At 35.8% G+C, this 12999-nt stretch overlaps 1 protein-coding gene across 1 annotated transcript in view; it reads left to right on the top strand.

Moving 5' to 3' along the window:
- hoe1 (hoepel1) overlaps positions 1-12999 on the top strand; it is a 230577-nt gene that overhangs the window by 119406 nt on the left and 98172 nt on the right. The window contains exons 6-8 of the mRNA XM_067142918.2: positions 5778-5850; positions 7168-7361; positions 8387-8490. Of these exons, the coding sequence (XP_066999019.2) occupies positions 5778-5850; positions 7168-7361; positions 8387-8490 (371 nt within the window). The remainder of the gene's footprint in view (positions 1-5777; positions 5851-7167; positions 7362-8386; positions 8491-12999) is intronic.

Raw genomic sequence — 12999 nt, 5'->3', positions numbered from 1 at the left:
GAGTATCAAAGGCTTCTTGCTGAGGATGACCCCAGGTGAATTTAACGTCCTTGCATCTGAGGTAGTTACGAAGAGCAGCAATTTCAGCAAAATTCGGAATGAACTTTCAGAAGTAGTTCACCATTCCCACAGTGTGTGATTACTTTGACATCCTTAGGAGGTTTGAAATCTCAGGTGGCCTGGGTTCTGGAATGGTTAACAGATCTCCATTGGAGGAAACAATGTGCCCTATAAAGGACATAGTAGGTTTAGCAAATGCAACCTTAACAATTTTACAGTAAGGCCAGCTTTCCTCAAATGCTCCAGAACTTCCTAAACATAATCCAAGGGCTCTTAAAGTGTTGGAGATAATTACTAAGTCATCTAAATAGTTGAAGACAAATTAAAATTTAATATCTGAAAGAACTGAATTCAACAACTGGGTAAGAACTGCGGCACCACACGATAGTCCAAAAGGCAAACTTAAATTCATATAGGTTCCAGTCAGTTATAAAGGCAGTAATGGGGATAGATAGATTAGACAGAGGTACTTGATAGTACGCCTGTTTAAGGTCCAGTACCATAAAGAACTCTGTTCCAGAAAACCACCTAAAACAAGTGTGCAAGTCCGGCAACGGGATAGACTGAAGGACGATCTTATGGTTGAGAGCACAGTAATCTATCCCTACTGTAAACCTGCCAGAGGTTTTAGGTACCAGGAATGTAGGAGAGGCATGTGGAGAGGTAGAGGGCCTAATAACACCATCCTTTAGCATATGATCGATGATCTTTAACTCAAGCATGCATGGGGGAGGAAAAAGTAAGGGGGAGATCTAACCGGTTGATTATCAGACAATTCAATTTAATATTCTAAAACATCGGTTAAACCCAATTTACTCCTAAACACTTCTGGAAATTGATGACAGAGCACGGACTTAGTCGGCCTCTTCATTACATAAATGGTTAAAATCAAGACTATCAATTTAACTGGTTTCATCTGAGACAGGGTAACCAACACAAGAAACTTTAGGAACCTTCAATGGAACATTGTTAAATTTAATATTAGGGGAAAATTTAAGGAAAAAGTTTCTACCCTGCAGATCTAAGACTAGCCCAGTACTAGTTAAGAAGTTAGTCCCCAAAACCATATTGCAAGAGAGGTTAGGGGTTACTAAACAATTATTCTCCAGATAAAATTACCTATCCTCAACTACAGTTCAGATCCCAAAATTTCCAAGTTATTACTATTAGCAGTGACGCATTTATCAACATGTTCGAAAACGGGTAATTTATAAGTATATTTCATTTGATCATACCAACTAGAATAGATTAGGCTAACGACACTTCCAGAATCAATTAAGGCTACTAGCAGCTCATTATTCAGTTTGAAATTTGCAAAGGTACCAGGGGAAACATGGGCAGAAATCTTATTACACTCCAATAGGCACATTACATTTTTGAAATCAGGAGAATTAGTTTCATTAAATTTACTTTCTTTGCAATTAGTATTTAGTCATTGACTGTGTTTTTGGAAAGAATTGGGACAGTTGTTCATAAGGTGTTGCCTAGAGCCACAGAGGTAGCAACAAACATTAGTATTGCTTTTTACAGAGGGGGCAAGTATTCCTCAGATGTTCTCTTGATCCACAATTAACACTTTCTGACATTCACACCTTTAGATGACTGAGAGGGAACAGGATACCCAGGATTAGGAGGAGGATGCTGGATAGGTCTGGATGAGTCTACACATTTTATGTCCCAAGCAAAAGAATAATCTGCTTTGAGTTCCTTAAAGTTAGTAGGGCACCTTGTCAGTAAGACCTGTACGAAGGTTAAATCCCTTTTAAGATCCTTGACACCATCTCCTCAGGTACTGAAATTTTAAACACCCTACAGAAAAATCTCAGGTCTAAGACATAAGTAGGTTTTCATGCAGAAGCAGTCCTAAAGCAATGCTGTGATATAAGGCTTTGGAGAGCAAGAGAAGGAATCAATTTTGATAGGACAAGTTCGTGAAATTCATTTATGGATAGGTTTTCAGAGATCGCTTCAGAAATCTCTTTAGGATTCCCTCACAATGAGGAAACGGGGCCCTGGAGATATCCGAGTCATCCAGAATACATGCAACCAGTTAGAGTTAAGAGAAAAATTCTTTACTCTGTGGAAAATCTATTTCAAGGAGTTATGTGAAGGAACATTACTCAACCAGGATAACAAACTTTCAACCACAGGAATAATAAAACATGAGTTTTGATTACTAGAATAGTTCAGATTGTCATTAGACCTAGAACTAGAGTAGTTTGCCCTCTCGCCAACTGACATATTCTCCCATTCTCTACTGGCAATAATTAAATCTAGATCAGCAGACTTGCTAGAAGCAAGAGTTAAGTCTAGTACTTTTGCTGATAAATTCTGCATCCGGTTTCAAAGATAGGATATCCTGGATGTGCCCAGAAAGGTGGTACACCCTAGCCTTGAGGCAATTGATTTGAGCTTTTGTTGGAGGTTCTGATAAACTCCTTAATTATATTAATTTCCAATAAGGAAGAATTGATTGAATTCAATGACTCACCAATCTTGGAGGCATCAAGGTGGGATAAAGTAATTGGCACCTGAAGTAGAGTAGAAAGTCAGGCAGCACGCTCAGAAACGGTGCCCGCGGGTTCAAAACCATGGATGGCCAACTCTTACTGCAATTCTGACTTGCATAGATGAGGATGGATGACCAGATGGGCCATCGCGAATATTACATGAAACAATTAATGAAAGGATTAGACAAGATAAATGCACTTCTTTTACAGTAACTTCTAACACCTTTTAGGTGCTATGTTCTTCTTTCACCCCTTTAATACTCTGATACCTTGCAGTGAACAATAAAGCAAAAAGGGATGCAACCGACCTATGGGTAGTTACGAGCAGACGGTACTCAAACAAAACAATAGAGCTCTAGCTACCACTAACTGACCAGGTAGTGCAATAAACCCAGATAACAGCGCTAACTGCAGTACAATTTCAACCAATCGTTAATGTAAATAAGCCAGTTCTAACACAACATAAATTGGGAAGCGCAGAACAAAATGCCTTTCTAACTCCATAAGAGAAATAACCAAGGACTTACCTTTAACAGATGCAGAGGTGTCACAATTCAACATACATACTCTACCCAAAGAAAAAACTGTACATGATATCAAAATACTTACACTAAAAGAAAGAACACACATACTTCAAAGCCTAGAATTATATTTAATTCAAGAAAGCAACATTAAATTAAAAACCTTAACACTGGAAAAACATCCACTTGAAAGGAAATTAAACAGTTCCTCAGAAATTAAGTCCACTGACAAGTCAGTAAATTAGAATGAAACTTGAATGTGGCGGCACTGCTTAAATGAAAATAATAAATAGGAAAACAATGCAGAATAGAGTTCCTTAAAGGTATTACTTAAGTCAACATGAAAGTTAGATTTTCTCTCGTAATTCTTCTAAAGTCTTACTTGTTTTACAATTTCTCAGAACAATCTTATCCACGGAGTTTGCCCAAGGGAGTAAGATTAATAATTCACACGACGAAAAAATAAAAAGCATAACCGATTTCTCAGACGGAACAAATAACTCAAATGAAAGGAGAAAATAACCAAAAGTAACATTGAAGGTCAAACATGACCAAAATTCCCCAAGAACCAAGACAGTTACCGCAAAAACGCAACCAAAATGTCGTGGCAACCAACACACGCCAATAACTCAGGTAAACGACCAATCCCAAATGAGGCACAACAATCTTCGTTACCTAAGATACAAAGGAAACAGAAAATCACCAAACGCAAATAATTAGAACAATATTAAGTGAAACCCCAGAAGAAAATTAAAACCAAAACAAAACTCCGACCTCTTTGGTGAAATTCTTGTGATCCTAAAAGCCTTCCAAAGGAGCAATTTCACAAAATTGCACTAAAGGAGATTACATTTTATCTCCCCAGAAACAATTTTAATTTTCACCCAAAACCAAAGTAACATTCAAATTTTTGGACACATACCAAATAAAATCACTTACATATACACACAATTCAATATTACAATAAAACCTGAACATATTACTAGATACAACCAAGAAAAGAAAATGCAGAGATAGGACAAGGGACATAATTTTTTCAATAAAATTTATGGCTTACATTTTCTTCAAAGGCTTCCAGAAGTACATAGGCGTTACTTACGCCCAACTTGTTTAGCTAGTAAACTGTTGAATACATAATCCATTAAGAATTGTGGACGTTTTACAGCAATGCTAATATATGATCAGAGGGTGTTAAGAAACCCTCGCACAGGATGATTTAATCCAGATTCATTGTGTCTATTGAAATCCGGTCTCGCAGCAGACACCAAACAAATCTACGCGTCATGACGGTCAAGCGACAAATCGTCAATGGCAGATATCTGCTCACCCGAAGGAGAAGCCAGAGCAAACACGGTAGAGAGCTTTGATTGGTTGGGGGCGGAACTTCGTAGTGCAACCACTCAGTAGAAGATAGCAGCACACGGCAGGGACAGTGCACGCTTTAAGAATCGCAACGTAAAAGCAGGCGCTTGGGGTGAGGAAAATATAAATTACCATATTAAATTCAGGGATGTAGAGACATAACAGGAAGACAAGAAAGGAAATTAATATAATATGACAGTTTCCTTTGGCAGATAGGCGACAACGAAAATGCATTTGGAGGAGGCTTTCAAAACTCGATAAGATTATCAGTTTCTTAAAAGCAAAGACAAGAATGTGCGTCAGGATTGTTGCGAAGCACCAGTCTCCTGCTCCCTGCTTCCATGTGCATCACACTCCACAGCATTCTTTTACAGATATCAAGACTGAAAATATTACCAGTCATGCTGTGTAGTGTATGTCGTGTCTGTCTGTCTGACTGTAGGTATACAAACTGGATCCCTCAAAATATCAATCAAGATGCAACAGAAAATTTTAAGAGTATTATAATTTATTCTACTCTTAAGTTCACATCAGCTCATAAATTTAAAATTTACTTGTACAAAAGAACCTTTCCAGGCAGATTGTTAGTAAACTGATTAAAATATTTGTGTATAAGATACTGAACGAACAAACTAGTTTGCTATTTGGAAAACCAGCTTGGTATAAAGGTGTGAAAGTACCTACTTGGTAAATTATTGCACAAAGTACTGAAATTAAAATAGGATTTTTAAACAGTTAATGCACCTTATTAAAGTGAATATTTCTCTTAAGGCTAATGTATAGTTTGTTAGTCTAATATGGTTTTGAAACAAATATTTTCTTCAATGAAATTACTCCACACCTGAGAGCTGGTGTATACTAGATTACCTAGTTGGAGTGCATTGAAAGGTTTTAAAATAGCAAATTGGTGGGACAGGAACACTTGGTCTTGCAATCATTGCCAGTTCAACTCTGTGCTTTATAAAGACATCGTACTTACAAAGACTTTCTATTGCAGTGTTCATAATAAATGCAAGAAATCATAGGCCCTGTCCTAGGAGTTTGTTCCAGTGATGGCCATTCCAAAAAATGTTAGAGTTTAATTATTTGATTATGGCTGCTAATTTTCTGTATCAAACTTTCATTTAATTTTAATTACCTTATTCTAATTGCCAGAACTACATGTTTTTATTGTAGATTACCAACATGCCAGCTACATAAATGTAACTTTTAAATCTAGACAATCCAGAAATGTAATTAACTCTCTTCTTTTTGTAAATTCTGCAAATATCTTATCCCTCATTAATGATAGTTAAACAATATTAATGATTATCCATGTTTACAGTTAATACTGATGCTGAAGAGTGAGAAGGTGATAAACTTGTATCAGATCTCTATTCCGGAGAATGCAACAAGAAGTATCCTTTTATTATTCAATGAAAACTGTCAATTTATAATTAATTTTTGTATAATGAACAGTCTGACGTTTTTATATACTTCATGAATGTCACTAGGAAGGAGTCTTTCTTTAAATGTGCATGCCATGCTGAAGGTATTTTTCTACTTAACAAATTATGTATATATAGTCATATGCCTTTGCTGGCAGGACCTAGTGTTTACAGTGCACTGTGTGTTCTGGTATGGGCTAGAGCAATTTCGTTACTTTCATTGATCTCTCTCTTATCCTTGGCTTTGACAATATGAAAGTAACTGAGGTATGAGCGATGCTAGTAATGCCATTCCTTCTGCAGCCAGTCCTTGCTATGAATGGTATGAAAATGTTGCTCATAGTCGGTCGGTGCATACATTTCAGTGGGCGTGGCAGACTGATATGTAATAGCAACTTCTGGCTTGGTGAGGAAAGCAACGGGAAGCTACCTCACTCCTTTCCCTAGTACACCTCTTCAGTGATGCCTAGGCCATCTATGACAGCTGATGGCAAAGCTGTTGAGGATCCAACCAGCCTTAGGGCTGAAGACTGTACATACATATACTGTCATTATGACCTAGTTATTTTCTGTGTAAAATTATAAAGTTATTAATGGACTTGGTTTTGTATGTTAACAACTTAAAAATGAAACGTTTGTGATAACTCTAAAGGAGAACATGTTTCTCAGTGCATGAAGAACTTCCCCATTGCTACTTTAAGCCAAAATAATGTTAAAGAAAATTAAACTTCATTAAGCAAGGCTGAGTAGGTTAGATGGTAGTGTACTGGCCTTCTGAGCCCAATTTGGCAGGTTTGATCCTGGCTTGTCTGATGGTATTTGAAGGTGCTCAAATGTGTCTGCCTCTTGTTGGTAGGTTTACTGGCACACACACTCTTGTGAGAAAAAATTCCAGCACTCTGAATCTCCAAAAACCATAACTGTAGTTAATGGGAAATAATAATTATAATGATGATGATGATGATGATGATGATTCTGCCATGAGTAAGGCATCTCCATGAAGTTAAAGTTGCATCTTCTCAGACTGTATATCCAATACTTAAAATCTGGTTAGTGCCTGTCCAGTCAATCACCCCTAGTGTTTTTTCCCCTCTCTGTTCCATGGAAATAGTGTAACTTGTTGTTGTTAATATTATTAAACTTCATTAACTTTACATAGTAAAGATAAAAGATTAGGAGTGCCTTTATTGCCAAACTAAAGCCTTTGAAAAACAGTAAAGCCTTGACACTTTCCTCCTCTTCATTTTCAACTGAAAAATAACCTATTGATCCTTAACAATAATTCAGGTTACTGGATATTGGAATTGCCTACTAAGAACCAGATTAGCCTCACAATTCAAGGTGCCTTACTTCCTTCCTACTACAGTAATATGACCACAAAACACTTAACAGTTTGGGTAGAAGTGCTGGAGTACCGCCATCATCATCAGCTTGTGCACAACTTGTCCTCTTTCAGAGAAAGTAACATACTTGCAATCCAGGTAAGAAATTATGTACATTTATTAGTGTTATTTTACTTCTCTTAAATAAAACTTTAATAAAAATAGTGAATTATTTATAGGAGTGTGCATTGCAGTAAAATTTCCTAAAGAAAAGTAAATATATGTAAAATAGTTCCAAATAGTGTGAGAATCTGTTTAAAGATAGCTTTAAATTAAAAGTAGAAGTTAAGGAAATATGTAGACTAGCAATTTTCACAATTTTCAATACAATCTTGTTGGTTGGGAAGAAATAAAACTTTCCAGAATGGTCTCATTTCTCAACATACCAGGGAGGAAAATTGAATATGGGAGGAAGATGAGATAAAGGAAAGAGCTGACATGGACAAATGTCCTTAAAGTTGTAGGACAGGGGTAAATAATACGTATTTCTCTTTTGACTGTCTTCGAAGTGAATGAAAATAATAAAATCTATGTTGGGATTTAAAGATTCTATAGTATCCATAGCTATTCATCTGAAGTGTTGGTAGTTAAATCAATGTAGATCATCTATGAAGATGATATTATGGTCCAAAATTAATACAATGTTCCTTTGTTTATTTTGAAAGCCTTTCCAGTGTATTGTAATAGTGGAATTTCCTGGGTTTTTATTTTAAGTATTTATGGCTTCAAATGAAAATGCTCTATCATGATTAACTTCAATTCAATATAAATTACTCAAATTTCAGAAGCAAATACAAACAGTACAGTATAATTAAATCTTTTCTTTATAAGCAATTAAGCAGTTTTATATTAAATTTTATATATATATATATATATATATATATATATATATATGAGTGTGTAAATATTACTTTTGAAAATATTGAAGTCAAGAGTATGGTATCTGATGTCTAAAAAGTCTTACGTGCTTTATTCTGCTCTCAGAATCACCTCTCATCCCAACCATTACAATAAGTTACACAATGTGAAATAAAATTTCAATTAAGAAAGGAAGTTTAATACTTACCATGCTGTATATCACAATATTTCCTAGTGTTAAAATTTCATATTGGACTGTATTTCAGAACATCTCGGCGTACTGGGTGGTCCCCATGGTCTCTAGTAAAGATCTCATAGACTTTGTACCTGAAATAACATGCACGAAGAAACTAGATTTGGAGTTCAATCAGTAAGTTCTTAATTTTAAATCCAATTTTAAAACTGTCTTCATTACCTGTGTGTTCCCTAAAACTTCTCTGTAGAGAAAAACACTTTCTGTACGCAACACTTCATTACTGTCTTACCTGTTACTGTATTACCTTGTTGAGGTGTTTCAAACTGCTTGTTGAGTAGCTATCCTCAGCAACTGACAACCAGAACAAGAACAGTTCATGTTGTGTATTCATTACAAACACTGCACCAGAAAGAGTTTTGTATCTGATGTGTTTGTATAACTTGTGTATGTGTGAAGTTTAGGAAATTCCTGTGGGGACACTAGTTAAGAAATCATTAAATGCTTATGGGATATGGTATCCGATGTCTAAAAAGTCAAAGTGCTTTTTACTCGGCTCTCAGAATCTCATATCCCAAACATTACAAAAACTTGCGTAATATGGAATTTTTTTTCACTAGTAGATAAGATAATTTCTTAAGAGAATTTGAGTTTCTTAAAATAATTTCATGGCTGGACTTGCAATGTAATTTATCTTTTAAAGTAGTAATAACAATAATATCATAATTGATGGCCTAAGTTCAAAGATCTAATATTACAAAGAAACTAGTTCGTCATAATCTCCCCACTTGAGGTAGCGTAGTGGTCTTTGAACATAGAGATCTTCTGATTCTCTCCTCTCAATGAGAATTATCTGGAGGTTTCTGTTGTACTTCAGGATTGGCCCGACCAGGTTGAAGTACTCTTTGTACTTCCAAATGTATAAAAGTTCTACTTATGGCTCACTTGGTTTGTGTGTTTGTGAGGCATCTCGGTACTTTGAAAATATTAAGTGTTGGGCAAGTATCCATTAGGTCTTAAGATGAAGAAAAGTCTCTTCAGAATGTATCAATTATCCAGTTCAACTTCATAATGTAGTCAACCAAACTTCCTCCTGACCACACCAGATTTCCAGGTGTGTGTTTGTATACCACCTAGCCTGGATATGGTCACCCACATTCAAATAATGAACCCTCTTGTTTGAATGATACACAAGAACTTCTTTATCTGGAAATAACTAGTTTAATTTTATCCGCAGATTTTTTCATTGGTATTGTTCAGCTGAAGTCCTTTTGTTCACAAGAAGGGTTGCTTGATATCGATAAACAATCTCCTGGGGAAGTCATGTCAGAGCTGGTAAACTAAAACATAGTGGCAAATTTATTTTTCCAAGTTAGGATGAGACTTCTTGATTATAAGTTTGTTGCTGAGTGACTCTAGGCAATACTTTTTGCTTTATGCCATTTTGGGAGTGAAAATTTGTCAATGTTTTGCTTTTGAAAACTGTTGTCATCCGAGACTATTATCTGGGGAAAGACATCAAGTCTAAATATATTGAAGCAGTAGAATAGTAGATTTTGAAGTTGGAGCTTCTTTAGCAATAAGCACTTCAGGCTGTTTCTACTTTGTCTAATCAGAAAAAATACATGATGATTTTCTAAAGGCCTGGCATGATCAAAATTTTAGACTGGTTCTTCCCAGTTGCAAGATTTTTTGTAATCATAGCACAATCTGAACAGGCCTTTACTATTCAGTATCTTTGTCAAGCAACTTTCAGAAACTATCACCTTGCTAGCAGTTTTATCTTGATTATATCCACATGGGTGTAAGATAATTCCTGTAGCACTTCTTATAATATGGCTGGAATTATTACTCTGTTACCTTTGAAGAGTATATTGCTGTGTATTGATAAGTATGGATCTATCAGTGTCCCTTTTGAAAAGTCTGATTTCATTTCTCTTAATTGAGGGTCATTTGAATTTCCTCTACCAGAGATTCAAATGCAAGTGATAGTGTTGGAATTGGATTTTCATCCATATAGAGTTCCGAGTCTAGTCAAGTCTGCACTGATTGGACTTCATTTTTGAAGTTGCACAAGAGAATAGATCTGTGTGATTTTGTTCCTCAGCTTTTTTATGTTTGATCTCGTACTTAAAATCCTGCAGAAATGTACCATATCCTAATAATCAAGTACTTGTAATTGTGGGAATTTGAGTACTGATAGAAAAATTCTTCTTAAAAGGCAGTTGTCTCAGACTAAAGTGAACTGTCAACCATATCGGTAACTGAAAAATTTACTGATGGAACTTGCTGTAGTTTTTCAGCATCTGTCAGCACTCTTCAGGCAAATGCAATTAGTATCCCATCAACAACATGAGATTGGCACAAGACCTATCTGTCACAGATGTAAAGCAACTTGTGAAAAGAAAAGCATGAGTATGCCAGCAACCCCCATCGGGCTAGTATCGCAAGCCAGGACTGCTGGTAACTCGCTGTTGAAAGAAACAAAAGCTCGATCACTAAATATCTTTTTTTCAGACCGACAAAGGCTGATTCGCAAGATGAAAACCAGTTGGTTAATTCTTCTTAAGGAGACTACACAGAAGGTAGGAAATCAAAGACATTCGGGATAAATTTAGAATATTATGCAATCGTACCCAACAGTCATAATTGCTGCTGGTTCTGGGGTTGTGGAATAGTTCTAATGGCTCTAAATTTTTAAATCATCGTATCATATTATTCTCAGAGTCCCGACAGTACTAGATTCAGTGCGCTGTGAAATTCAAGATGGGCATTTTTTAATACCAAAATTAAACCTATTACACAGGTACATACCTCTGTGCATCAAATTTAACTTTCTTGCAATAGCTTAGTGCAATGATTGCAAGTGTCCACTGCTGTTTTGTAATTGTATGTTGCCATCTGGTTTAGAATAACCACCAAGGGTGATCACAATCACTGATACTCTTGTGATCTTGTCCTGCAAATTTTTTCTGACTCTTTTCTCAGAGCAAAATGAACTCTAGCTTTAATGAAAACAGGTTTCATGCTTAGATTTAACTGAAGTGAGCTAGTAAAATTTGGAATACAGCCAACTTCAGCCTTACAAAAAAATTTAGGTGTACTTTCTTAAATTTCTTGAATTTCTAGTTCCTTCTTAATAGTCTCTTCTTGCTGAATAATATTTGCAGTATTGTCTAATGTTTTCAAATCTATATTGAACCGCCTGATCCAAACGCGACCCAAGAGTGGGGAAAAATGATTTGTCAACCACAAATATTGATTCAATAGATTATTGCATTCAGAAGAAACTTCATTACATTGGATCAAAAATTTCCAAAATTCAAGACTTAAAATCTACTTTGAAACTTCCAGGTATACCTTCTAGTAGAACATGTATGTAATATTTATCAATATGATGTTAAAAGGCTATGCCTTTCAAAAATGTAGACAATCTTGATCAATCTATTCAAATCAATGTTGGGAATGTATTCATTTGACTGGATAGAACTTGAATCAGTGTTCGTCAACCTGTCTAACAGAAGTCTGTTTTAATTTAACGAGTGTATACAAACTTTCTGGAAGTGTCCTATCCTGTCACAAGATTTGCACTGAAGTATTTGACAGTCTTTATTATAAGCTATAAATTTCATTTTTGTTCTGTATTTAAGTGCCATTATAAGAAATAAATTGGCAAGAGGGTCACCCTCTTTTCAATTTATTTCTTATGTTTGACAGCTGATGTGACAATTAGCTGCAATGTGGGAATGTCTACCGCAATGAAAGCACAAGCTGTCTAAAGCTGACATAAATTTACCTTTGAGAAAGAAAACTGGTTTGAACTATTCTGGCCTTGGCTGAATTGTGTACATTTTGGTTGTCTTAGTTGATGGTATCTCTGGACTCTCTTGTATTGTGAATTTTATTGCCAATCTTTGATGCTTTCAGAGAAGTGCAAAGTGTCAGTTTGCATTAATAGTTCACGAGTTGATGGATCTTTAATGCCTCAAATAAATTGAGGCCAAACCCATGTCAACACAAGACTTTTTGCATTCGCAGCTGAAATCTCATGCAGCCACATAGCTTGATTAAGGGAATCTGGACTTGTTGACTATAAAAAAAATTTAAAAAATTCTTTGAGTGTGCAAAAAATAGAGAAGGAACTTTCTGCTGTACAGGTGAATGGAGAAATTGAGTATGCACTATATAAAAACATATCCCTGGGAAGAGTTACGCATTTTGCATCAAAATCTGTTTTAACCCGCGAGGGGTCGCGTCAAGAGTTCCATGATGGGTCGTACACGGTCAATTTAACTGGGGAGTATAAAATACCAGTTTTTATAGCAAAACACATTGTATAATTGAAAAACATATCCAAGAAACTCTGAAAACGCTTCTATAACAACAAAGACCACAGACTAATAACGTCAGGAGTCGCACACGGTATAAAGGACCGGGTAATAAGGTAACTCCACAAGTCTTGAACGGTGGAAATGACCAGGCTTGCAGACAAAGCTTTGTACTGACTGGTAGTGGAAGGGGGAACAGCAAACGTGAACACATGTAGTGAAAGAGTTTATTAAAATGTACAGGACAGGAGAAAGATTTATACCATGATCCTATTTCAAAAGGATAAACAAATGTGCCCGGCCTAAAAGACCATGACTCATCCTTAGTGGGTTAATGAAGATTATTTTCTGTTAATAT

The sequence above is a fragment of the Anabrus simplex genome, chromosome 1 (assembly GCF_040414725.1).
Source record: "Anabrus simplex isolate iqAnaSimp1 chromosome 1, ASM4041472v1, whole genome shotgun sequence".
Lineage (NCBI taxonomy): Eukaryota > Metazoa > Arthropoda > Insecta > Orthoptera > Tettigoniidae > Anabrus > Anabrus simplex.
The sequence above is the reverse complement of the archived record's forward strand: the minus strand, read 5'-3'. Positions and strand labels throughout refer to the sequence as shown.